At 36.8% G+C, this 27,933-nt stretch overlaps 1 protein-coding gene across 1 annotated transcript in view; it reads left to right on the forward strand.

Moving 5' to 3' along the window:
- The window catches only part of MMP16 (matrix metallopeptidase 16), a 194,180-nt gene that overhangs the window by 82,277 nt on the left and 83,970 nt on the right, over positions 1-27,933 (forward strand). The window contains exons 2-3 of the mRNA XM_037379400.1: positions 10,710-10,858; positions 19,643-19,765. Of these exons, the coding sequence (XP_037235297.1) occupies positions 10,710-10,858; positions 19,643-19,765 (272 nt within the window). The remainder of the gene's footprint in view (positions 1-10,709; positions 10,859-19,642; positions 19,766-27,933) is intronic.

Raw genomic sequence — 27,933 nt, forward strand, 5'->3', positions numbered from 1 at the left:
GAGCAGTGCTGATTAATGTATTTTTGGTTGATACACTGTTGGTGGGGTTTTGTGTTTGTTTTCTTTTTTTTACGTGACAGCATGTAATTTATAATTCTGCCATAGAAGATATACTAAATAACTGATTTTTTACATTAGTCTTACAGCAGTATACAGTTTCTATTTGTCCAATGTAGCTGCTGCTAATTTTTACAGTCTGTGAGGAAAAATCCTACATTACTGCTAAATTTTACTGATATGAATGTCTCTCTTTCGAAGTACGTCTTTGACTGCTATGATATTCTGGGAGCCTGAAAGTGTATGGGGCCATTTCCAGCTAGTGCCAACTATCTTGAGACTTCGCTGCTTGTAGTATGGTGATGGAAGTAGCGAGGCAGTCCTCATGAATTCATGATGAAATACGTTGCTTTCGTTGTTTAGAATATGTGCGTGAAGGGAGATAGGTCTTTCTCTTGTGGTACCTAAAATAGAAGAAAAAAAAAGTCCAAGCAAGAGCTAAGTTGTAGATCTGAGCAGCAAACTCTATTTCCCTGGTTAGTCTTCAGTTCCCTGTTTGCTTTTAGAAACAGTGAAATAAAAGAAACATTCTGTGCTAAAATACTGCGATGATAATATGCATAGTAAAAATAATGCTGGCAATATATAGATGGATTAGACCAAAATAATCAGCTTGCAGGTGGGGTATTGCAAAGCTATAAGGATCAAAGATGCTAATACCAAGGCAATGACAAGGTGGGGTAATCTGGAGTGTGATGAAAGAGTCATTTTGAACTCTTGCCTTGATACATCACCAAATGATAGTTGCATTTTTGTAGCATTTTGTATGTTCCAAGCCCTGTCAGGATTCTTGCAATGCTGTGTTGAGAAACGTTTGTTAGCATCACTCATTTTTGCTACCACAAAAGCTAGCTGATTTTCCCAGGAACACCTAATGGGCCTGTGGCTCAACCAAGATTGTTCTGACTCGAGCCTCATCATTTCTTTTGATATATGCCATTCACCTTGATCTGGCCAGTCGTGTTCTGGGATCCAGTCACCTGAATGAACACCACAGTTACATACAACAAGCCATAGAAAACAGTAAAAGAAAGAGAAAAAAAATTAGACCCAGCAAAGATTCCAGGTAGGAATACAAATAACCTCTCAGCATATACACTAAGAGGGAGAGAAAGAGGCAAAAAAAAAGTAAAAGATTCAACAAATAAAGTAATTCTTATAGGGACTGGAGGTTATGGAATCTTGTGGGCAATCTCCATACACTGCAATATGATGGTTGTCAAAAAAGTAGACTACAAGTCTTGCAAAATCATAGAATTGTAGAATAGTTTGTGTTGGAAAAGACCTTAAAGATCATCTTGTCTCAGCCCTACTGCCATGCACAGGGACACCTTCCACTAGGCCAAGTTTCTCAAAGTACCATCCAACCAATGTATACCAGAACCCAGACTGCTTAGCTATCAGGCAGAAAGTTATAAAATTGCACCCAAGTTCTTCCTTAGTCTGACATTCATAAATAAAATGTGTTATTGAATAGGTGTTCTAGAAAGAGATCTCTGTGGAGAATTAATTTCCTGGCACTTATTTTCATCTTTGAACATAACTTTTTTTCCTAATTTTGCAACACTCTTCTAGATAGTTTGTTACCGCCAAGACTGTATTTTTTTTCAATGACTGTGGATGACTACTAAGAATTACTCAGTATTTTTTCTATTTTATCTTGTTTAAAAGATTAAATTACTCAACACCCCTTGTACATAGGGGTTTTCAGCCTGTCCTTCCTACAAACTGTTTCTTCATTTCACACATCTGTTTCTGGTGGAGGAGTTGACTCTCATTCTTAGTTTGTTCAGTGCAGCACAATGGGACTCTGTTCCTTCTTATAGCAAACTATCTGACTTCTGCATAAATCACAATAACTAGTGTTCCCATATTCATATATTCTGATTCTCTGTCAGGTTTTTTTTTATTGTTATTATTTTTTTTGATCATGTTAGAAGCAGCGTCAGTGCCTTGTTGACCAAAGTAAGAGGGTCCATAAAACATGTTGGCTGTTTAGGAATGTAAGTATGTAGGCATGTTTTCCCTCCTAAACTCCTGTTCTTCATGTCTTGGAGATCTTGGAATGACACTGGGTACAAGCATGTGAGCTATAATACCAAATGAAGTCTTCCCTTCTCCATGAGGAGAGTGACTGTCTTAAGAAAATCAGTCACTGTAAACATAATTTTCAATGAATGCATGTTTAGCCAAAGTTAGCAGTCTCCTGTTTCAAACCAAAGTTTTGCAGTGACATCAAGAGAACATTCTGTTAGAATTGCTAATTTAAACTGGCCAGCCTCAGGACATATTCCTGTATGGACCTATGCACTTTCTCTGTGTGAGCTAAAGTATACATCCACTTCAGTTTGAGAGTAGCGTATGCAGTAAAAGAGTCTATTGTTTTGTTTGACCATATGAGAATTAGTATGGAGTAATTTTAAAGTAATTGTTACAACAGACTTTGGGTGAAAAAACCTGTAAAAATATAAAGTAGTGACTTACCTGGATTTCTAATCCCTCAGGGACTTTTCTATGCTTTGAGCCAGTATAAGCAGGATTCTATAAGTCTTCAGGATAAGTTTTGGGGCTTTCAGTCTGGAATCACAGAGTTAACACAGAATGGTTGAGGTTGGAAGGGACCTTTGAAGGTCATTTGGTCAAACCTCCTGCTCAAGCAGGGCCACCTAGAGAAGGCTGCCCAGGACCATGTCCAGATGGCTTTTGAGTATCTCCAAGAATGGAGACTCTGCGATGTCTCTGGGCAACCTGTGCCAGTGTTTGACCACCCTCAAGCAAAAAAGTGTTTCCTTATGCTGAAAGGGAACCTCCTGTGTTTCACTTTGTGCTCACTGCCTCTGGTCCCACCACTGAGCACCACTAAAAAGAGCCTGGCTCTATGTTCTCTACTCCCTTCCTTCAGAAATGTGTATATATAGATAAGATAACCCCTGAGCCTCCTCTTCTCTAGGCAGAACAGTCCCAGCTCTCTCAGTCTTTTCTCATAGAAGAAATGCTCCAATCACTTAGTCGTCTTCATGACCTTAGAAGTTTTTTTTTTCTTTTTCTGAAGCAGTCATGACTTATCTGGCCGGGTTATTCAACACAGCATCCTTATTCCTGCAGAACACTTCATATTTTCCTAGAAGCGATAGGCATTCTAGTAAGGTGTAGTGACAGTGTCCCCTAACATGTGCTTGTGACTGCGTGTTTACATCTACTAGAACTGTTAGTTTTATTTGTGGAAGTGTTTCCACTGGTCTGGGTTCATGCCAAACTTCTCCCACAATTTCTGTTAGTGACTGGAGAAAATTACCCTGAGCAGCTAACACGTAAGGTTCACATTCTGCAGTCTGTTTTAAATGTGCATATTGCCACAGGGAACAATGAAGGTACGAGGAGTTTCTTTCCAGGGCAAGGATTTGTGTCATAGTTGTTACAGCACTAACCCACTCTCAGTACAGACACACAGCAGTAGTGAATGACCAATGTAACACCTGCCTTTGGAGCTGGGGAGTACCTGATCCCTGTTCCAAGTGTATTTCAGAGCCTGTCAAGCACAGTGTTACATGCAGATCCCACATCTGCCACTTACTGGTAGGTCCTTGAACTCCTTAGACTCTTGAGTGTGGTTCAGGTCATTAACCAGGCAGAGACTCTGGCCTTTCGCTGCAGTCTGGATCCTTGCAATGGAGCTACCTCTCTCAGGGGAGAGGAGATCCCTTTAAAAATTGTCTCGGTCACTATACACTTATGTACAGAAATTCCAGGCTCTGTCCCTTCTCTCCTGAGTTCACGTAGGAAGAGACATACAAGATCGTGTGTTGGTAAACCTGGTTTTGTACTGTCTGAGACATGCAATATGAATGTTGCTTCACATCCATTTTGTAGCAGAAATGCATAAAAAGCTGTAAGCATATACATACTAGAACAGTGCAGATGCCTCAACTGATTTTGAACTATCTAGCTGCAGCAACTGAAATCTGTGGGGACCAATTTACCCTCTTCTTTGGCCCACTGTAGACTCAACTCTGCTACTTCCAGTACTGCATCTAAGTATTTATTATGGAGCAGCCTGCAACCTAGACATCCCACAGACTTTTCTGAATTATCAAGTCCTTGTTACAAATTCTGTAATCTGTGATAAAGGTAACCGTTATTAATGTGTCTAAGACTGTGCCAATACCACATCTCAATTGTTTTTTGGTGGGGCTATGTCGTAGTTTAACCCTGTCCGGCAACCAAGCACCACGCAGCTGCTTGCTCACTCCCCCTCACACAGAGAGATGGGGAAGAGAATTGGAAAGGAATGTAAAACTCCAGGGTTGAGATAAGAACAATTTAATAGGTAAAGCAAAAGCCATGCACACAAGCAAAGCAAGGCAAGGAATTCATTCACCACTTCCCATGGGCAGGCAGGTGTTCAGCCATCCCCAGGAAAGCCGGGCTCCATCACACGTAACGGTTACTCAGGAAGACAAACGCCATAATGCCAAATGTCCCCCCGCTCCTTCTTCCCCCAGTTTATATACTCAGCATGACGCCATATGGTATGGAATATCCCTTTGGCTAGCTTGGGTCACTTGTCCTGGCTGTGTCCCCTCCCAGTGTCCTGTGCCCCTCCAGCCCTCTGGGGCATTGCTCTCACATCACAGCCAAAACACAGCACTGTACTAAGAAGAAAATTAACTCAATCCCAGCTGAAACCAGGACAGGTTATCACAGTAATTCCTAAGAAAAGAAGTTGGTCACTTTCTAGTTTAGGTCATTGGAGAACTAAATTTTGCAAGTTGCTATATTGACTTTTTCTTTTTGGCATGTTCATAATAACAGAAAAGATAGTAGCTTGGACTGGAGATGATTCCTTCTATTTAAGATCTTTTCCACCCTGCTATACAATTTCCAAGAAGTGGATTTGTTTTTGGCCATTCCAGACTAATGTATTCTGAACATGCAGGCTCTTTTTTAGATGTCAAGGATTAGTTATCTTAAATTACAACCATAGGTAGCAAACCAATCATAACCATTAATCTGTTATATTATCTATCATAATTCTTGTTCTTATTCTATAGACATTTCTGATAGACTAGGTTAGATTCTTCTGGACTACATGTTGTTGTTACAGGCTTTTTTTTGAAATATTTTTCTTACTAGATAGATACTGTACACTGTATACCTATTCTGTAAATTCACATCAGTTTTTCCTGTTAAAAAGAATAAACATCACCAATGAGGAACTGCTGGTGTTAGAGATAATAAGTAGAAAAACCAGCGGAGATTCCCTGTAATGCCCTATGTAAACACTTCTATCTCTGTCTGGCTGGCTACCAAGTTGTCACTGAAAAGTCAGTATTAGCTGCAATAGTTAGGTTTATAATCAAAATACACCATTGGCCATGATTAATTGACCTAAATGGAAGAATTACCTGGCCATATGGATACTAATTCTGGAGTTAGCTTGTTTATCCATACCATAGTGAAAACCTTCAACTCTTTGCAAAAGGACATCAAGCACTTGAACTGTTAAATCTTGTGGTGATCAGTGTAAGTTGGATCCTTAAATGTACGCTTTTTGAAAGTATAAATCTCATTAATCACTCAGATTTTTTAAATCATTGTACTTATAGTGTCGTTGGTGGAAGTGTATTAAAAACAAAAGTAAAAGTATTTTGAAATTTTGAAAACTCGTATTTTAACTCAGTACAGATAAAAATTTTGTTTGCATGATAAAATGTAAAAATGGAACAGGAATATCTGAAGAATAATGATATACAGCTACACTACTGAAGGTGTTTATGAAATTGTTTTGGCCGGTGATTTATTAGACTGTGATTTACTAAGCTTTCAGGTTCATAGAAAATAATTGTACTGTAGCTTATACTATGTACTGTTGCTCAGGACCATTAATAATTTGTTGATAAGTTCTCTTAGAGGAACTGTCAAAAAATGAACAATTTTATCTTAGAAAACAGTAAGCTTTCTGAAATTCTGATTATCTTAATAAAAATCTTGCTTAATCTTTGGTGATATATGGATTTTCTTTGTTCTTAGTAACTGGTGTCAACATAATATACTGTTTTCAAGACGACTCTGTCTTCCCAAACCAGCAAAGATGTGAATTAGTGAAGTCCATTGGTGTATTTAATACACTTTAAGTTAGCCCATGCTTTATCCTTTAGAGACAAACATACAACCATGTGACCTAGTGCTATCTATGCCGTAGCCAGATGATCCATATAGCATAGCATTAGTAGCAGTTAAAAACTAAAACAAAAAAATCTCTTCATCATCACAGAGCCCCCCTCAAACCTTAGGCATCTAGTCAATGACATTCAAAATCTAGAAGGTGATATAGCTCATGTGCTGAGCACTTACAGGTGCTGTGGTCTCCTGCAGAAGTGGCAGGCCCGCAACAAATTCCTAGCATCACTACATCTTTCATCACCAATGGATTCTGTTTATCTTTTTTCTTACAATTATGAAAAGAGAAGGTGGAATTACGGTGAAGGAATTTTTCTGCTGGGAAAAATATGTTTAAAGCATGGTTTTGTGATTTTAAAATTTATTGATAAATGGGACATAAGCCTTGAATTTCAGTTTGTGATAAAAAATATTTTAGGTAATTTTTTTTCTGGGTTTGGGTTTCGTTTTTTTGGGGGGTGGTGCGGGAGTGTGTCTGAGAGTGTGTGTATTCCAAAATGAAGTGTTTGAGTGTTCTTCTGTATTACTCCTAACACTGCAACTGAACTGCAGTGTTTGTCAATAGGCTAAGAATGGGAACTAACATACGCATCTCATGCGAGCAGGTGCTTAGTAAAGATAGATTTTGCCTTCTAGTTTCCTGGAGGTTAATATGGACAATGAAGCAAGATTAAACAAAAGAGTTTTCTTTATTTAAAAAAGAGTAGAAAGAGTGACTCACGTAAGAGAGTTCAAATACATAATAAGCCACTGCAGTGGGGAAAGGAATAATTGGTTCCCCTCACCCGTAGCAGGTAAAACATGTTACAGCCTTACAGTAAGGGAGATTCAACTCTAAGGCAAACTTCACAGCAGTAGGATAGTAAAGAACTATAATAGAGAGGGAAGTAGTGGAACCCATTGTCTTCCAGCTGTGTTTTCCTGTGGCTACCGTGAGAGGTACCATGACTTTCATTTTGCTTCAGGACAGAAAACCCTGTCTGAAAACTTCACTTGAATTAGCAGTATTTTGTCTTCCTAAACTTTAAAGGAATGGGACATACCACTGATTTTTGAGTCTGTGCAAAAGGTCTCTGTTGGTGTCCCAGACATTACATGTTAGAGGGATCTACTTCACTATTTCCTTGTTCCAAAAAAATTAGTTCCTCAGGATGACAGTGGCTCGCCAGCACTGCATGGTCATTGCTGAAGCGCATCAAGGCAGACACACATCTACTTTCAGTACAGAAGGAGGAGGGAAATTCATGATTTCTTTAATAGGTTGCCTCAAATGTAAGAAAATCATGCTCCTCTGTTCTCCTGCTGTGTCTGCCTCATTCTGTTTCTTTTCCTCTTTGTTCTTTTACCCACATACATATTTTTGACTTCATTTTAAAATTAAGCTTCTCTTCCATAGTTCCCAGCATTTGGACTATGCACAACAGAATCTGAGGGATATATTTCAGGTATCTGGCAGACTGAGCCGAAGTCCTTCAAAATTTATTAATAGAAAACTGAGGAATCTGAGGAATGCAACAGGAACCAGATTTGTTGTCTCTTATCTTGTTTCATGATCCTTTCCAACAAGGACAAAACACTAGTAGCATTTAGTAGCACTAGGTTTAGTGATGCTAAATGCTACTAGCTCTCAAGCATTTACCAGTTATTAGTCTTGGAGGTTCATTTGTGTGACTTTTCAAAAAAAAGAAACTTGCTTTCAGGGTGTCACTTGACTTTCTAGTGAGTTGGCTGTGTCTTCTAGTTGCCATTTTGCAGGCTGAGGGAAGACCCAGATGGTCTGATTCCTTTGTTCAATGATAGGAAGCGACTGTATCAGGCATCCTGTGTTTAACTTGTATTTAGGTCTTCCTAGAAGGTGAAAGGCTACACTGATCTCTCCTGCTGTTTCTGAGCCACCTTGTTTCCTTTTCTGTGCCTGCAGTGTCACCCTGCTAGGTTCCAGTTTTTCCTCTGCCCTCCACTTCTCCCATGAGCTGTGCTCCCCAAGCTATTTTTTTCTGTCTGTCTGCTTACAGCTTTTCTGATTCAGATATCTCAAGGTTTAGCTGCTGGGAAATTTGGTTACCTGTAACCCGATACCTCTGTCTCCTGCAGTTATGTCCCAGTGAGGATAGTTTTGAGTGGTGATAGGTGGCCTGACAAGCCTGCCAAGCAATTTTGTGTGCCCTTAGCACCTGAAAGAGATTCATGAAAAACCCTGCTTTATGTCTATATACCGAATTCATGCTGAGAAGGTGGCAAGACAGTGGAATCATCTTAGGCAATAGTGACATGCTGCTCAAAAGTATTTTCCTTCCTGACTGACCCCATTTGTTTTAATATCACTTATTTGAGAAGACGAATCTCAAAATAACCTAATTCGTAAATATTCTTGTTGTAAATATTAATTCAAAGTGACTCTACATGCCACATTGAAATCAACCCACTCTGTCTGAAACTTATTTCTTACTTCCATGGTCTTGTTTCCACATATTGCATTGCTCTTGCCAACCTTCCAGCTTCAGCTGGACTTTCAGAGCTATCTTCCAATAATGGAAGGAAACCCAGACTTCCTGTGCAAAGCAACATGTAAACTAAATTATTTGTGTGATAACCCAAAACTAGCACAAACTTAGTGTTCACAAGTTCACTCTTGAAGCTGAAAATGCAAGAAGTCAGGAGTGTGTAAAGGTGGATGTAGATACTTATTGTAGCAATTAATTAATATTGAAAATAAAATCATCTTCCTAAATATTAAACAAAATTTTGCTCTTTTTATGAATGGCTTCTGTATATAGAGATAGTGTGGAGGTGAAAGAGGTTAGGCTGAGTCTTAATCCTGTCTGTACTGTATCTCCCTGTTGTGTGGAGCTCACAAATGTTGTTGAGATTTTGTCTGAACTTCACTATGGGAAGGTAAACCTGTTTATTTTAGAATTATCTGAACTTGTAACCTGGAGGTTTCCCCTATCTTTATTGCCAGTTTGATCTTTTATTTACACCGAGCCAATGCTATAATACATATTCAGTGTTAGTAAAATGAACCGTAGCAATGAGTTAATCCACCTTGAGATTCTTCACTGGATCTGTAAGAGAGGAGTGCACTACCAACATGGTTAACCCGCCACACAACTGAATTGGGTGGACTGTGCAGGCTAAACTTCAGGCTGAAAGTTGCAGGCTCCACAGTTTGGTGTTAGGCTGTGTATAAACCGTGTGTATAAACAGATAAAAACCCCTGGAAGTGTTGTATGAAGCAGACAGCCCACAGCATACTGTAAGGCGAGAGTGGGTGGGTAGCATTCATTAATGTAATGATTCAGAACCCATGAACTGGGATGTGATGCGTTTGAAAGAGGTGGCTGAACCATTTTTTTATTTCTTTATTGTTTATTTACCCATTCATTTTTTTTTAAAGAACAGAAAATCAGATTTATGGGGTCACGGGTATTTTGTTACTGGGGAGAAAGTTGCTGCAGCAGTACCATTTAGTGTATCTTGTAGATTGGCAATATATGCACCTTTCATTCATGTGAGTAGTTCCAGTCCTTAGATGAGAAGCTGAGACATTTTTAAAGATGAATCAGTGAGCTCATTGCCTCAGAAGTCCTACACTATGTTTTGTATAGGCTAGATTTGCAGAATGTTTAGAAACATTAAGAAACCGCAGCTACTTGTTTATAAAACATTTCCTGAAGAGGACGGCATGTTTCAGAGGATTTTTCCAGGTGTTCTTAAGATACTGGCTTTAAAACGTAAAGCTTTCAGTTATTTGGACAGTGCCTTCTCCCTCTCACTTCTGCACAATTAGGAGCATAAACAGTTGGCACTAAACCATCTTGATTTAAAAAGGAAGATCCTCTTATCAGACAGTTTCCTGTAAGTGGGGACAGACTCCTACTTCACTGTCTGCTGGCCACCTGCTTTGCTTATAAGTAGGCGATTTTGATATTCTTCTAGAAAAGCTGAATATCTCCCCACCCTCTCTTTTAGATCTTTTGAGAGGTGATAATAGTATAGTGTAACTGTGAGAGCTATCGCAGATTCATTATTGTAGTTGGTGAATATTATTATGGACCCGGTGGACAGTCAATTATATGTGGCATATATTATAGATTTTACGCTTTGTCTGCTTTAAAAATTTCTTGAAGTGCCTAGATCTAGGGTTAGGTGCTTCATTTGTAACTTCAAATAAATACATACATTAAATAAATAATTGAAGCAGGCAGATTCAGATAGTAAACAGGTCTGGTTTCTGGGTAGAAAACACTGTAAATCTTAAAAGAGCAAATCTTTAATAAAGGAGATGACATAAAATCTCCCCAAAATTTCTTCTTTGCCCCCCAAAAAACCCAACCACCCCCCAAACTTACAGGATTTATGCTTGGCAAATTAGAGACTTTGTTATATGTGGTACAAAATTAATTATTTACTAGGGAGCATTTTCTTTACCTCTAATTTCTATTTAATAGCCACTGCACTTGTCATTGCAGGTATGGTTACAAAAGTATGGCTACCTTCCACCAACTGACCCCCGAATGTCGGTGTTGCGCTCTGCAGAAACCATGCAATCAGCTATAGCTGCCATGCAGCAGTTCTATGGCATTAATATGACAGGAAAAGTGGACAGGAACACAATTGAGTAAGTAACCGGTACTGAACTGCTCTTGACTTTTCTGTTTCAATCAGGGTAAAATAGAAATGGAAAAAATTGTGTAACACGTGAAGCAGGGTGACTGGGATATCCAAATAGTGTTGCAGCTTCAGATGGGGAGTTAAAATGTTTCTCTCTTTCCTTGCCTTTTTTTCCTCTTTTTTTTTCCATTCCCCCCCCACCCCCCCTGTTTTTTTCCACCCTTTTCTTCTGTATTTCATGGTAGCAGGTAGTCGCTTGCCTAACTGCTCTCTGCCTTTGGGCATGTGACTATAAAGAAAATGTTTCAGGGTTACTTAAAGAAAGGGCCAAAAGATTATCAGTGTGGAAGTGGAGAAACCTGCTTAAAATTGGCAAGAATTCATGAAATGTTTCACAGTCAAAAGAGTCTTTTCTTACTGGAAAATAAAAAGTGTAAATTTCCTTATCCTCAGTGAAAACATTCCCCTGGCCCATTCATTTAATGGTTTCCAGTAACAAAAGACCAAGTGTGGTCATTTTAACATGCAGTGAAATTGGGTTAGTTTTGCATGCTGTTTGCAATTCTGAAGTCGTGCAAGGCCAGCAGTGTCTGATTTTACTGACAGACTGAACACAGAACAACTTTGTGAAACAGAGCTATTACAGGACACTTCAAACAACTCTTTACTATGCCAATTTTTTAAAATGTGCCAGTAAAAAGTAGTAGCCAGAGTATCAGTACACAATAAAGAAAATGTATCTGGGATTAAGACAACAGGACTAGGGCAGCGATTGTCCCCCTGTACTCAGCACTGGTGTGCTCTGCACCTTGAATTCTGTCTTCAGGTTTGGGCCCCTCACTTCAAGAGGGACATCAAGGTGCTGGAGCGTGTCCAGAGAAGGGAAATGGAGCTGGTGAAGGGGCTGGAGCACAGGTCTTGTGAGGAGCAGCTGAGGGAACTGGGGCTGTTCAGCCTGGACAAGACGAGGCTCAGGGGAGACCTTGTTGCTCTCTACAACTACCTGAAAGGAGCTTGTAGGCAGGTGGGGGTCGGTCTCTTCTCCCAAGTAACAAATCATGAAACAAGAAGAAATGGCCTCAGATTGCACCAGGGAAGGTTTATATTGATAATAGGGAAAATTCCTTCACTGAAAGTGTGTTCAAGCACTGGAACAGGCTGCCCAGGGAGGTGGTGGAGTCACCATCCCTGGAGGTATTTAAAAGACATGTAGATGTGGTGCTTATGGCCATGGTTTAGTGGTGGACTTGGCAGTGCTGGGTTAACAGTTGGACTTGATGATCTCAAAGGCCTTTTCCAACCTAAACAATTCTATGATTCTAAGATTTGAAGTGTTTGTTGGACTCATTCCGGCTAAAATGCAATAAAGATTATCTTATATTTTTAGAAAGTTACTTTGCTTGAAAAGCAAACAATAACAAAATAGTACTGTCACTATATATATATCTCCAACATTTATTTCATTGAAATATGTTTCTATTATTTCTCTAAAATTTTTTTTGGGGGGAGAGTAGGAGGGAATCCTCCTTCATTTCCCATTTATGACTCCCAACCCAATGTGTCATCTTTCATTATTCTTTTCTGGTAAAGTAGCTGATATGAATGATTTTTCTATCATTTAGAGTTTAGGGAAGAGACTACTCAAAACGCTGGCAGGATTGGAAAAATCATTTTATTCTACTGGCACATGCATTATTGCATTCAGAAACAACAAAGCAAAGCAGATTTTGGGGCTGCCTGAAGGGGAGGTGATTTGATCACGCATCCCTCAGTTCAGGAATTTAAAGGACCTTAGAACGTGCAGTGCAATAGCAGTAAATGCCTTGTGAGAGAAACATGTTCAAAAATTAAGTTTATGATCCAATCTGCAGGTTGGGGAGACTGGGCTCTTTATACAGTTTCAGTGACTTATCCTTAAGGGGAGAGTACTGCTGTACCAGTAACTAGTAGCCTTTTAAAGACACTAAAGAATTAGTGGCAGGTTTGTAAGAGGAAATATATTTTACTAAAAGAAAAACAGTCTGTTCACAGCTGTACAGAGAGGACAGAAAGTGGTCACCTAAGGAAAAGCAGAGGCCATCTCTTAATTTAGGGTATCAGCTAGCATCAGGGTTTTTTTGAAAAAAAAACACCCACAAACCAAACCAATACTTTAATTGCAATAGAAAGTGGTTCATGTTTGCTAAACTGGGCTTGTTGGCCAGCATGTTGACACAATTGTCTTCACTTCTGCTATATAAAATACAAAGGAATCCATCTATGTAGCAGTCCAAAACATTAATTTTGCCATGTGGTGCGTAGTGAGTCTTCCAAACCTTTTGATGCATGATTTTCTTCTACACAGAAATATGTGTTAGAGCATGACAATTCTTAGGTACATATAAATCATTCTGGATGAATTCTGCATTTACTTACATATTTGGAGTTGCATTAACTTGAGTCAAGTTGGGAACAGAACTGTTTCATAAAGACTTGTCACATTTGCATTGATGTTGAGAAAAAAAACCAACCCAAAACTCATTAAACTAAACTGTGTCCTCAAGTTACCATCAATTAGCACCACTTTCTTGGAATATATGACTATATAACAAGGGATTATTTTTTTCCTTCAGTTATTCAGTTATGGCAGTATTTTGTAAATGTTTGAAATAATTTTCCCTTTCATCCATGCAGGAAGTATATATACTCTCTTTGGGCTGGAATATGTGAGGGTTTATCATTTGGTTTTTTTCTGGGATTAATATGTTATAATCACACACAATGCTCGGATTACAAAATAAAGAATACAGCAGGAACCTCATAAAAACAATATGTTAATCATCCTGCGTGTGAGGATTTACCTGCTTCTCTAACATGTCTTGAAAAGAGATTAAGCTGTGCCTTTTCGTCTTCAGAAGGACAAACATTCAAAAGAAGTTATAGTAGTAACTTGATAGGATCCAACTTTGGGGATATTAACAGAGAAGTAATGTCCTGCAGCTTCATCATCAAACGTCTGACAGGATTTTCTTGCTCTGGAAAAAATATAATCCCTCAATGATGTTTTCATATGCATAAATATGAACACTGTTCATCTTCCCCCTACTACTCAACATTCACTTGATTTTGCTGTATTTTTTAATTTGTTCCCAAGTGGCTTGAAAAGCCTGATGCATGCTTATTGCTGGCAGTAAGGAAAAGTGAGTGATAGAAAGAGACATCATTATAATGGCATGAAAATATGAGGGACATTCTGAATACAAGTGTGATAACAAAGGCAAACCCAATGAAAATACTGTCTGACATTTGCATGGGATGCCACAGTATTTTCTGTGATTCATTGATATATTTCCAAACACAGTCAATGATACCTTAAAAAGGAGACTTCTGAAAATGGACCCACTGCTGGCATCCTGTTCTTTCACACCTCTAAACCAAATATATTAAGTAGAAAAAGACTACTTGTTGTCTTTTCTCAAAAGTGCTACACATTTTTCTTTTTCCAAAACATGTTTTGCAGTTTAAAGAGGTATATCACAAACTTCTTTGTATACAGGTAAAATAGTTGTGTATAGGATGCTGACAAAATCTATGCAATAGTAACAAAACATTCATTTTATTTTAATGTCATTCTTTATAAATAAATGGCAGATGTACTTCTTTTAATGCTCAGATGAGCTTCTAACCCAAGTTTACTTCAAGGTTCATAATTAAACTGTAATAATCTCTGCTTTTTATATATTAATTATCAGTCACAGAGTAAGAGTGAACAGTAAATTTTGAGCTGTTGAAATCGACTCAGTGGTCCTTTTATTAGTAATGTTTTTGTACAAGAGCTATAGCTAAGGTCTTGTACCCTCAGCAAACATTCAATGAGAAGCCTTGCAGACAAGTCATCATCAGTAAGGGCTGAAATACAGTATCTTATATCCCTCTTTGACAGTTTCCTGTTGCTTAGAGGGGTCTCGATGAAATCCTGTAATAGTGGGAGTACAGTAAGGAGGAGTAAAGATGTTTAGAAAACATATCTATCTCTCCTCACAAGAAGTTTAAGAGTACTAGTCAGTAGTTTTCTTAAATAAATATCTGTAGTTTTTCCAGCCACTAAGTCAAGTTGGACTCTCCCTTCTGTTTTCCTTTTTTGCTATAACTCTGTCAAAAGGAAAACCAACCCCCCAAAAAACAACAGAACCAACAAAAACTTTATTCAGCCTAAGCAGATTTTTTCAATTAGGGATAAACAAGGTGGGGAGTTTAACTAAAGGTAGGGGGTTTTAATGTTTTGACTCCATGTTGGACCAAAACTTTTTCCTGAAGGCTTAAAAAAATGAGTAGAAAGAAGTAGATTCTTCCTCTTAACCCCCAAAGAAGAAAACATGGTTAGGCAACTGGCTTTAGTTACGAGAACTTCAGTTTCAGCTCTGTCTCTGCTGGAAAAGCATTACAGCTTTGCTGCTTATTTTTATTTGAATCTTTTCACATTTTCTGTGAGTCTAAACTCTTTTAATTCTCTTGACATATATAGCTCCTCAAGATCCAAACTAATGGAGCTAAGAGAGGAATATGATGTGGCATAGTCTAAAAACAGAGTTTGTTAGTCACAATTAAGCCTCTTTATTGAATACTGATAAAATATTAATTTTGAGGGGCTGCTACATAAAGGATTTCTACAAGTTCAGAAACAGATGAAAGAAAGGCAAAGTCATTACCGTTTTAAAACAAAAAAACAATTATTTTAAAAAAAGTATTTAAAAACCCACAAGCAATCAAGAACATGTAAGACCTTGATCATAATATGTTAAAAGCAGCTATATTTGGAACAAAATAGAAATGAATGTTTTATTTGTCAATTCCCCCCAGATGGAAGACCATATTACACACTAAGTATCCCCAAATGTCATGAACATTAATGATTACTAGACAGAATTCTTCCTCCCAGTCAGCGTTAAGAACAATTACTGTTTCAAAAATTTTTATAACATTTAAAATCAAAAAGGAAAATTTATGTGCCAGAACTTGTCAACAGTTTGCCTCATTTCTGTGCTAGAAAATACCAAACTCCAATACTAATAATGTAATTTGTTTAAAATTCTGACTGCTAAACTTAGCTCAGCTAAGATCTAGGTGATGGATTTGGTGACACTCCAACTCTTCAGCTGCTGATTGCATCTTCCCTTAAATTTTACATGAAGATAATTTCCTGAAAGCTAGTGAACCACTTGTGCAAATGCTTACATTTGATTTACATTGGTATATATATTGTGCGTGAGCCACAGTCCTAGTCCTCATGTAAGAATAGCAGGAACATTAGCGGGCCAGACAGCGTGACAACATGCAACATCCCCAGCCCATCCAAACCAATAAGGATACAAGCATCATGTTCTTGATAAGTACATACCACTTCAAAATCAATGCAAGAACAAATTGTGACTGCTTGAATTTCATAACGTGTTATTTTGGGCTACGTTTTGTTTTGCTAAAAATTTAAAAGTAGTCCTAGTAAAATAATACAATGTTGGATTTTGGATCCATGCTACCTACTGGTTTTGACATTTTATATTAAATCTTAAGTAGAAAACATTTACGCTAACATTATTTTCTGTAAGACTATCAAACCTTTGACATAACTTGAAAGATTGTTTCAATAACAGCTCTGAAGATTAATTTTTAAATGCTCAGCTTGGAATATCTACCCTTATCTGCCCCTGGCTTCCAGTGAGCAAACCCTGTGATTAAAATAAGTGTCTTTATCAGTTAAGCTAAGTAACTTTTTTTTTGGGGGGAGGCCTAATTCAATTGATTTAAAGTCATTGTCCATGAAACAATACAACTAGAATTGATACATTTTTGTACAGTGTTTCTAACACAATACAATAATTATTTGGTTTTGCTTTATTCCTTGCCTTTCTTTTGATGTAGTGATATCACCTTAAGGTGAGAACACTGATCTTTTGTTATTTATATGTCTTTTTCTGCAATGTGTGTGTGCAGTTTCAACGGCATAATTTAGAGGTACCCTGTCACTAAAACGCTTGGTAACTGCATGCTGATCTAACATGTACTGTGAAAAAGTATTATTGACTATGTGTCTAAAACTTGTCTGAGATCTGAGCCAATTTTAATCTCAGCTGCTGAATTGTAAATATGATCTCATTTTACTAAGAAGAAAAGAACTGCTCTTTGTTCTGTAACTTAAGATCTACTTCTTTCCTTAATTTTATTTTATTATTGGAGCAAATTAAACTTTTCAATAATATTTCATCCCAGAAATTGCTAACATCAACTTTGTTGCATTGAGACTTCTTTTAAAAAGACAGAAGAACCTGAAGTGAAGTTGCAAGGTATTTCAGCAAATACTGGTGGATAACGCTTTATAGATTTTGCAGCATTGTCTTTGCAGACACAAGGGAAAAAAAGATTGTTTTCCTTGCAAATACAAATAATAATCAGCTGGTTTATGTAGCACACATATTTTGTAATTATTCTATCCAGAAATAAGCGCAAATCATTCTGTGTTTCTTATTTGAAACAGGTAACTATGAACTCAGCGTTTTCAGTTGAGGCAAATTCTAAAGTTTGGGCTTCCCCACTTTTACTACTTGATGGATTTGTCACCCATCAAAGTTTTTGCAGGCACTTCTGTAGTCTTTATCAGTGCAAGTGGGGTGCAGTGCCATCTCAGTGATATCATTAAAATTTTGTATTTTCCTACATGCTGGTGATCTTAACTCCTACTTACGTAATTAAACAATAGTTTACTATATATCCATAGCTACAGGATACATGAAATAAGTCTGGCTGTACTTTTAAACCTCTTCACACAGGTTTATGAAAATGAGCGTGGCTTATTTTGTCTGGATTAGCCCACCTCTAAAAAATCATTCAGCATGCATTATGTTATGTCTTGTATAAGTAGGTATAAAACTTAAAATGTATATCTCATTCCTTGAGTATGGAACGGAAAAATCAGTGATTTCATTTTACCAGGACATGTAGTGGTAGGACAAGGGGTAATAGCTTTAAGGTGACAGAGCATAGATTTAGATTAGATATTAGGAATAAATTCTTGACTGGGAGGGTGGTGAGCCCCTGGCACAGGTTTCCCAGAGCAGCTGTGGATGCCCCATCCCTGGAAGTGCTCCAGGCCAGGCTGGTTGGGGCTTTGGGCAGCCTGGTCTGGTGGGAGGTGTCCCTGCCCATGGCAGGGGGGTTGGAACTATGTGATCTTTAAGGTCCCTTCCAACCCAAACCATTCTATGACTCAATGATTTTATGATCTATTGGATTGTATAGGTTTTTTATATAGACACACTACTCCTTTGCCCTGCAAATACTGCATGTTTCCTTTTGGACAAAGCAAGATAATTTTCTTCATTTTTCATATATTTAACTAAGACTGTCTGCTGGAAAAGATGAAGGATGGTTGGCTGCTTGGGTTTTGGAGCTGTTGTTACCTGTGCATGTTTTGAAAGGAGTCTTTTGATCTGAGATGACATTTCAAGTGACTTTTCTGTTACCCAGTCATACATACATAAAGCTTGTGTGTGTATACGTATTTATAAAACAACGCTTAAATGACAGTTTAATGGTCAGAAATTCATTTGTGTGAGCCTGTATATAAAACAATGCTTAAATGCCAGTTTAATGGTTAGAAATTCATTCATGCAAGCCTGTATATGGGGTATGACTATTCTTGTGGTAAATACCATCGGAAAACTATAGCTTTTCCATCAGTAATTATTTGGCATGATAGAAATAAAATCAAATGAACTGGAAAAGTAACAGAAAAGATTTTTCTTTTACTTGTGCAGTGAATGTCTTAATCTTACTGTCTTCCTGATGGCAAATTGCAGCTATTCAGCTCATATAAAATAATAACTTCAGCTGAGTATTATTCACTTTTACTCAGGCTAAATAACTCCTTACACTACAAGTGAGAAACAGTTTGCTGATACTGCTGTTGATTTTTTTGTTGCTTTTGAATTAGATATCATCCTAATTTTTATATATTTGGGATGCTGACAATTTTTTTAAAATATTGGAATATATTGAAATACTGAAAGCCACTGTAAAAACCGAGCACTTCTGTAGAAAGCCTGGTGCTCCTGCAATGGTAATTTTGCTCCTGTTTGCTTTAGACCTTTTCAGCTTGATTTTGTGCAGAGTTTTAAATAGTTGTAAACAGTACTCGAGTTAAATATCTCTGCTTGGAGCTTACAGTTGCAATGAGATACTCTTCATTGTGTGAACAGACAGTAAGATAGAAAAACTTGATAGTATCATAAAGTTAGCAGTTCCAGTACCTCAAATCAAAAAAAAAATATTCTGGCAGTGACTAGGCTTTTTGACTAAAAAACCTCACATGTTTAAATATCGTGACAATGAGACAAAAGACAAGGATCACAGAACACAACAAATAATTTAGGAACTAGTGATCTGAGTCTTTGCATATATACTTTAAATTCATCTTCAGCAACCAAGCTAGTAATACAGATCATACTTAACCTTGGATGAATCAGAATAAATTATGGACTGTGTAAGACTTGTCCAACTGTGACATCTTTGTTCAGAGGTTGTAGCAAAATAAACCCAGGAAACATAATAGCAGTGAAATTGATTTCTGAATGTCATGGGCCACAATGAAGTTCCACAAACTGTACATCTGGTTACCAGATAACTCTTCCTTCTGTTAGTTGCTGTTGCGTGTAGACACAAAATTGATAATACCATAACTTCAAAAAAGTATGATGTTTTCATTAGTTGGGTGCAATGATTATAATTTTTCTTTCATGTCGCTTTGTGTTTCTTGCAGCTGGATGAAGAAGCCTCGATGTGGTGTGCCTGATCAAACAAGAGGTAGCTCCAAATTTAACATTCGTCGGAAACGCTACGCGTTAACAGGACAGAAATGGCAACACAAACATATCACTTACAGGTACCAAAGTTACTTGTATAGATACATAAATTTCACTACTACTGCTGACTTTTAATTTAAAGTAAATATGAATTTCTGAAATATTTTTCAATATTTTGAGAAGTTTATTATTAATGTGCAATACAAAAATGCTGATTTGGATACCTCTTTGAAAAGTATGTATGTGTTACATAAGAACCAAATCATTTTCTTGGATTAATATTGCATGCATTTAGTAACTGGTAATTTCTCTGAAGCTTTCAGCATCGATTTAACACCCAGGATGTCCTTAACCTTACCTTTCAACCCTCTTGGCAGCTTCTCAGTGAACATTACACTGAAACTAGGAGCGCTGTAATGAAACTCAGATCTCTCATTTAAGTATGTAAAATAGGTTATTGAAAGGAGTCAGTCTCGGCAAAATGTAGGTGCCTGTGGTTCTGTTCTAAGTACAAATGAATTTGATCATAACTTGGGGAGTCACTGTTCCAACCATTGCCTGCCTGCATGGTGATGGATATAGGGGTACGTGTGGGGACGTACATCTGTATAACTCTGGAGTCTGGCATGTGGTTTACACAGTGTGTTGCCTACTGCCCAAACTGATCTTTGTGGCCAAGGTTAGATGCAAACTGTGTACTTGATAGAGCTCTGTCATCCAAAGAAAGTGTCACGTATGTAATACGACATCCATTATTTGTCAGCAAAGCAAGGTATCCAATACAGCCTGTTTGAAAATTTACACAGCCTCGTTGGGCTTCCTGTAATATCTGACCAGGGTAAGTTCCAAGGGATAAAATAGTTTTCCAGCTCATTAACTGGTGCCATCATTCATGAACCCATATAAGTATTAAATTTTAAGTTTTTAAGCTCTAATGGTCATATAGATTGTTCTTCATACCACAGTGAAGAGATAATTTTATTAGTAACTCTGTGTCAATACTATGGCTTATGCCTGAATTAGAAAATTCCATTTCAAGACATTACACACCGATTTAACTTCAAGCAATAGAGAACTGACTGCCTTGTGATGTTGCATTGGCGGGAGTCCTTTGTTGTTAAAGCTAATGTAATGCACAGTCGATGAGAATAAGAATGCCCACCTACAGCACTTTACATTTATCTGCATTTTAAAATTTAAATGTAGTACATGCGCACACGTATGACAAAGCATGCGTAGTCACCTACAAATATGTGTCTTTTTCTATAGCTGTGATTTGTATAGTCTGATTCTCTATTTCATTACAGGATTTTTTACAAGTCTAAATCCTACCACTCGTATGTCTTCTGTACTGTCACCCAAGGCATTAATCACAATAACAAACAAGGGGGCCTGGTATTAAATTATGTGGCAGCTGCCTAGTAATCTTTCTTACTTTGAAGAATTTATAGCAATTCTTTACCTCTTGCCTTCCCTCTTGTAAAATCTTGTAAAATTCACTCCAGTCAACCAGAGCTTTGAAGTGAATAAGTCTATAGTGAATTACAGACTTAAAGATATTTAAAGTATTAACCCAAAATTTTATTGGAATAAAAAGTACAATATTAATTTTTTCTGAATGAAAAAATAACAAAGAAAGTAAGGACAACAACAACAACAAAGAAATAAAATTCTTTACACGCTTCTCCTCACCCGCTTTGTTCTTCCCAGCAATTCACTGCTTACAGGCATAATATCAGTTAAATGAATGACACTTTAAGTTGCTTTGTTCCCTAAACTTTTGATCATATCTCTAGCATCACTTGTCTGCTCCACTTTTCTCAGTGCCACTTCTCAGTCTCTTTATAACCTGCAGGTTTCCAGATGTGTTCTGTGTCTTCCTGGCCAGTCAAGCCTTGTAGTCTGAAGCATGCTTGCTAAGCAAGCTTAGTAATTCCTCCAAAGAAGGAGAGATTTCTCCCTAATTTCAAGTTCTGCTACCTCTCTCACTTTTCTGGAAAACAAAACCAAAATGAAAATGCCACAAAAAAAACCCAAAACCAAATCCTGCCCCCATGCCCTGAACAGAAACAGAGAATACACAATAAAAATGATGCCATCACAGTTATCATAGGGTGCATTCACCATTTTTTCTGAACAGGAATGGTAATAGCAAAAAAAAAAAAATTTTGGACCATTATGTTAAAAAGAGAACAAGAGATGAGCAGAACATGGACCTTGATAGCAATTAATGGGTTTTCCTAAAATATTTGGTGGGTTTTATTGCCAAGGGTTTTGATTGGAGTAGAGTAAGATTTGCTTTTGCAATTTGCTTCTTTGTTGCTTATTTAAAGAAAAAATTTAATATAATACTCTTGTTGGACTCCATGAAAACTACAGATGTGGACAACTTCTTTGTATGCATCACTGTCAAATAGGTGCAATTCCACTGCTAAGGGGGGCCCTTTGAAAGAGACCAAAAGCTACATTTACCACTTACTATCTGTCTGGCTATTTGATCTCAGACTATATACTCAGATGCTCTATTTAAATGAAATAAAATCACTTCAGGCAAAACATCAAGACATTATTAATGAAAAAATATCATCGAATTCACATATAAATGCATTTTAAACTGTATCGACTTATATTTTTACTCTAGTATTTTCTGTCTGTCCCTAATAATTGCTCCTGACACTTGTTTAATTTAAATTAGTTAATGTTCTTTGGAATATATTTCCTCTCAGATTGTCCTTGTAATCATGGGTAAGAGGATCAAAACAGAGACACATGTGACATAGTATTTTTTCTACATTTCTGTATTTTCAATTTGTAATTTTTCAAACTGAAACATTTTTCCCAAAATTTCAAGATTTAGCTTCAAAGAAGTGACTTGCTATTATAATTTACATGAATAATGTCCCTTTTGGGTGCATGTTATATTTTTGGACTTAGGTGAGAAGTAGTCTTAGAAGACGATGTGCGCAGACAGTATCAAAATGAAGATTTCGTGTATTGGGATTGTCAGCATGGAATGCGCATTGTGCTGCATTAATTATGCTTTGTCTCCCTTAGGGAACACAGCTTTCTGGTTATATGAACTGGTGAACAGTGTGTTTGTTAGAATTTCTGTTCCTAATGAAGTTACACAGCAATATTACTTACTGTATCTTTCCTGCCTGATATAGTTCATGCCCGTATACCTTGTAAACATTACTAGTACTTACGTTGTATACTAACATGATTTTTACAAAGAGAGAAACAGAAAGTGATTAACTGCAACTTAACAGCCAAAAAAGTATAGCAGCGAAGGAGAACATCTAGAGTATGTGAAAATTACAGCCCCATTACAGAACAAACTACAAAAATCTTAATGATATGGTCTTGATTCTTCCTTAGTGTTTTAGACCATATCAGGTTACAGAACAATCTCTGAACATTACATAGAGTAAGAGAAGAAATCAATGAAACCTATTAAAGTATTTTAATGTTTTTTCTTTTTACAGTGTGTTTACAAAGACACAAGTCTCTCTCAAGACACAATCACCTTCTTTTTTGCTAGGGAAGTAAATCATCCAGTACTTTAAAGAAGGAGCAACAATGTGAATCAATAAAGCAATCCGCTTTTAAAAATAGAACATAAATGTATATATATATATGTCCGTTTTAGACAGAGAATTTAGTATAGTCTTCCTCATCAGAATTCTGTGCATACTATTCACAATTTTAACTCCAGCAGTCACTGGTTAATTGCTGAGATTATTCAGTCTGCAGAACACTTTTCAAATAAAATTGTAGAATGCTCTCTAAAAAGCCAACCTTTGCCTTGAATTACAACCATTACTTAGAACTCATAACAATTTAAAATAAAATAACAATTTAAAAGCTATTCTGCCTCATTTTGCTGTCTTGAGGAAGGAAAGAAAAACAAATTTGATTGTTCAGCAATATGTAATAATTTAATTGGTGGAGGCAACTTAAATGTAGATGGTCAATAGCTTTATCCCAAGCCAACTAGAAATAATTTAATCTTTTTCTTGACTTCAGTGGACATTGGGTAAAGCCCTAGGTAAATGTCTTTTTCCTTTCTCAACAAGTTGGATACATCCTGGGTTTCAGCTCTCCAAAAAACAATAGAAGATGAAAGATTTGGACACGTCTAACTTGATACTGTCCAGTTAAATGAAGTAATGCTAGCTTGGAACTTCAGTATGCAATAAAAAGTTCTATCTAGGTTGTTAAAAATAGAGTTTTGTTTCTGTGGTCTGAATGATCCATATTTTATGGAATATGGGAAAATAATTTTTATTGGATATTTAAAAACCATGGTAAAAAATAAGAAAATACTGAATTTAGAAACAACTTAGAAAATAATGTTGTTTCAAAGTAGCAATAAAGTTTTCAAATAAAATAATATTTTGAGTGTACTGCTACAGAGGAATATTTACAAAGTATTTCCAAAATCAAGGAATTGCACACCTTATTAATCATACTTGTCACAAAGTCAGTATAAGCTGATTTTCCTTGATTTCAGTTTGCTCATGAATAAAAAACAGGTCAGCTCTGTGTCCATATTGAAATGATAACACAAGCTTTCCATTGTGATCATGATCACACTGCATTATTATTGAAATATACAGCTATACTCAACATCAAGACATATGTGTATTTTTCCATGCAAAATCAAAAGCATAAATAAGGGGAAATAATCAGAGTGGTTTAGATTGGAAGGGATCTTAAAGTTCATCTAGTTGCAACCCCCTGCCATGGGCAGGGACACCTTCCACCAGACCAGGTTGCTCAAAGCCCCATCCAGCCTGGCCTGGAGCACTTCCAGGGATGGGGCATCCGCAACTACTCTAGGCAAGCTCTTCCAGTGTCTCACCACCCTCACAGTCAAGAATTTCTTCCTATTATCTAATCTAAATCTACCCCTTTTCAGCCTAAAGCCATTACCCCTTATCCTATCAGTACACACCCTTGTATAGAAGTCCTTCTTCAGCTTTCTTGTAGGCTCCCTTTAGCTGTTTTTCAGAGATGACAAGAACATCCTGACTGTAACAAATTTGTGAAAAACTGAAATGTCTGAAACCTTTTTTTTCCAATATGCTAGTAATATTTAATGCTTTAATTCAATTGTACCTGACTAATGTATTCTGAAAGATGCCGGAAGCATTTGCACTCTGTTTTTTCCCTATGTACATATGAGGCCTACAAGACCTTAAGGCAGTGGAAATACCTAACTGTATGTTCTAGAATCCTACCTTACCAGTTTAAGTCAGTTATGAAGTTTGAGGTTCTTAGCTCCTCACAGTAGCAGAGAAGATGTGTGCAGATTTGTATTGAGAAGTGATACCACCAGATGTGGAAAGTTTTCCGAGTGGCGTGGTGAGGAAATTTTCAGGGTTCTCTGAAAACAGATGTTTTCAAAACGACACATCCATGAGTTCTTAACATTCCTACTTAAGTATTTTACTGGAACTCTGATGATTTATAGCTGCAAATCTAGGAAAATAGTAATTTATACTAGGAAGACTACTTATTTTCTACTATAAAGTTCTAAACTGTTAAGAGCACCATAGGGTTGTAACCCTTAAGGACTAATGGGACAAGGATGGTGTGATTCCTCACACTAAGCATTAGCTTTTTGTAGCAAACATGGATGCAGAATTAGATGCTAATTAAGGCTCTATTAAACATTCCTTTGTTATTATAACTGCATCTCCTATCATCTTTCAATCAGAAATACCACAAAAAATGCAATTCTAGTACACATGAAAGTGTCTGCTATCTACCTGCTATTGCCATTATAGGCAATGTTTAGAAATCTGAACAAAATGGAATAATTCAGTTCCTGAGGGTTGATTTAAGCATATTTATCCCTCTGTTAAAGCTTGGTGTTTTTCCAAAGTCCAACTTAAAGGTAATGCTTGGCCTTTTCTTAAAGTATTATGTTAGTGGTATTATATAAGTTAGCATTTCAGACCTCTGAATGGAAGCGGGGAGGACATGTAAAATATACCTAATAAAAAGAGATAAACTACACTGTGGTGATTATAAAATTTCTGTAATGAACAAAGTCTAGATAAATGTAGCTGTGAGAGAGGATTCCTACGTAACAATCAATTAAGACAATTAGTTATGATTTTCCGCAGTGTAATTAGCAAAAGAATGCTCTTCGCTATATGTAGTTAGTGTGTCTTTTTCATATAAAACTTGAAAATTTTAGAATATCAGTACTCATTTAATACTATCTACTTCAGCAATGCTGTAACAATTAAATATTTTAATATTAATATGCTATAATTGTAAATATTTATGTTGCATTTTATTAATTTTAAATTACTTGGTAGTAAAATATGACATGAGATTACTTAGAACATCTTCCCTGTAGAAGTATTTATCTGTCAAGTATTTTGTATCCTGGAAGTCTCATCTTTGCCACTTTTCATCTCCTTTTAATGAATTATGGGGAGAATATTACCCATGAGACTGAAGAGGCAAGACAATTACAAATTCTTTCCAAAGTGGCAGCAGTAGGTTGATTTAATGTGGTCACAGGAAAAGAATATCAAAAGCAATAGTTCTGACTTGGGTTTAACCATCTGGAGCAAGAGCTATATGAACTGAGATCACACTTTTCATAGAAACATTCTTAGGTTATAGATACACAGTTAGCAAAGTGAGACTGGAAAGAAGTTGAATCTAAGAAAGCCCACATCAGTGAGAGATTAATGAAGCAACTTGATGGAAAGTATCTCTAGAGAAATGGTGGAGCAAAATTAAATATACCTTTGCCCAGAAGTAATCTATTAATTTCAAGAAAAGTAACAGTGGCATTAAAAAAATAGATAAATAGAAATGCCTTATTTCAGTTTAGGCTTGATTTAAGGCAATGGCAATAAGAAGGTAGTTTCAACAAGTTATTCAAATTTAAGCTGTGTTTCAATTCATTTTATCTTAACTGTTTCATATCAACTACCGATCTATAATTGGTTTGCTTCAAACAGATTACTGACCACATCTTTTTACCTACCAAATCAGTTGGGTTTCCTGCTCTTTTATCTTCTGTGTCCATTCTTTCTTTAGAATGGGTTTTCCAATTTGTGACTTTGCTCCAAGAAAATCTTGGAATGTTTGAGAGAAATGGGACTGTAGAAATATTCCTCATTTATATTTAGTTGTTATCTTTATGTTCTTAAAGAAATAAAATATCATCTTGCATCATTATCATTACCTGATAATTCTAAAAGCACTCATTAGTATCCAGTCTAATCAGCACAACAGGGTAGTAAAATATTGTTAATCTTGTACCCTGGATATAATGCACAAATGAGCATAGAACCAATTTAAAACCAGTATTTATTATATGCAGTGGAGAATAGAAGTATCAAAAGTCTACAGGCCATAAAGAAGTCTGTCACTAAGTTATTACTACTCTTGTGGAGGCCATTACTGCTAAGGTAAGCTGTAAGAATAAGCTTTATGTGTTTTGAGCTTTATCTAGCCTTTGCTGAACTGCCTCTTGGGTCTAGCTTGAGTCAGAAGAGTTGATATTATATACAGAATGATGGCAATTTACGTGAAAAATATAACGAGCTGTTCTAATGACAGCACAGGAAAGAAAAAGAAAAAAGTGAAATTTAATGGCAAATATGTGTTACTTAATGTACTGTATTTAAATTTCAGATGACTGATTTTACACAGCCAAGTGAGGTATATCCTGACAGCCTTGCAAGGTTCCTGAAGCTGTTGCAGCCAAAAATGTGTCACTGAAACATGGATAATTTTTTTGAGGGTATTTTGGGAGAAGGAGCAGGAGGGGAAGGAAAACCCAAAGCTTTTCTGAAATCAATGGGACTCTGAATTTTAGAATTCAACAGTCTCCAAAACAAGACTCTTCAGGCATCTGTAGAAATAATAAATCAGTGTTAAATGTGCATATCACTGATGAAATCTTATTCTTCTTGTGCAAGACATGAATATAAAAGTTGTAACACCTAAAGCAACTATCAGGTTGAAAACCATATTTGTATCAAACAGCAATAATAACCACAAAACACTGTATTCGGTTGATGCATAGCTCAGGTTGTCTAAATATAACAGCCTTCAAAACCTGTACAAAACATCAGTTTTCTAGTTTGTAAACAATGACACTGAAGTAAATGTTTCATCTACAGATCATCTTTTGCTTATTAAAATGGTTTCCCTTTGGAAGGAATTGTGAGTATATTCTTCAGCCTCTTTATAAGGCTGCACTGCTGATCTT

Source organism: Falco rusticolus, chromosome 3 (assembly GCF_015220075.1).
Source record: "Falco rusticolus isolate bFalRus1 chromosome 3, bFalRus1.pri, whole genome shotgun sequence".
In the NCBI taxonomy this organism is placed as follows: Eukaryota; Metazoa; Chordata; class Aves; order Falconiformes; family Falconidae; genus Falco; species Falco rusticolus.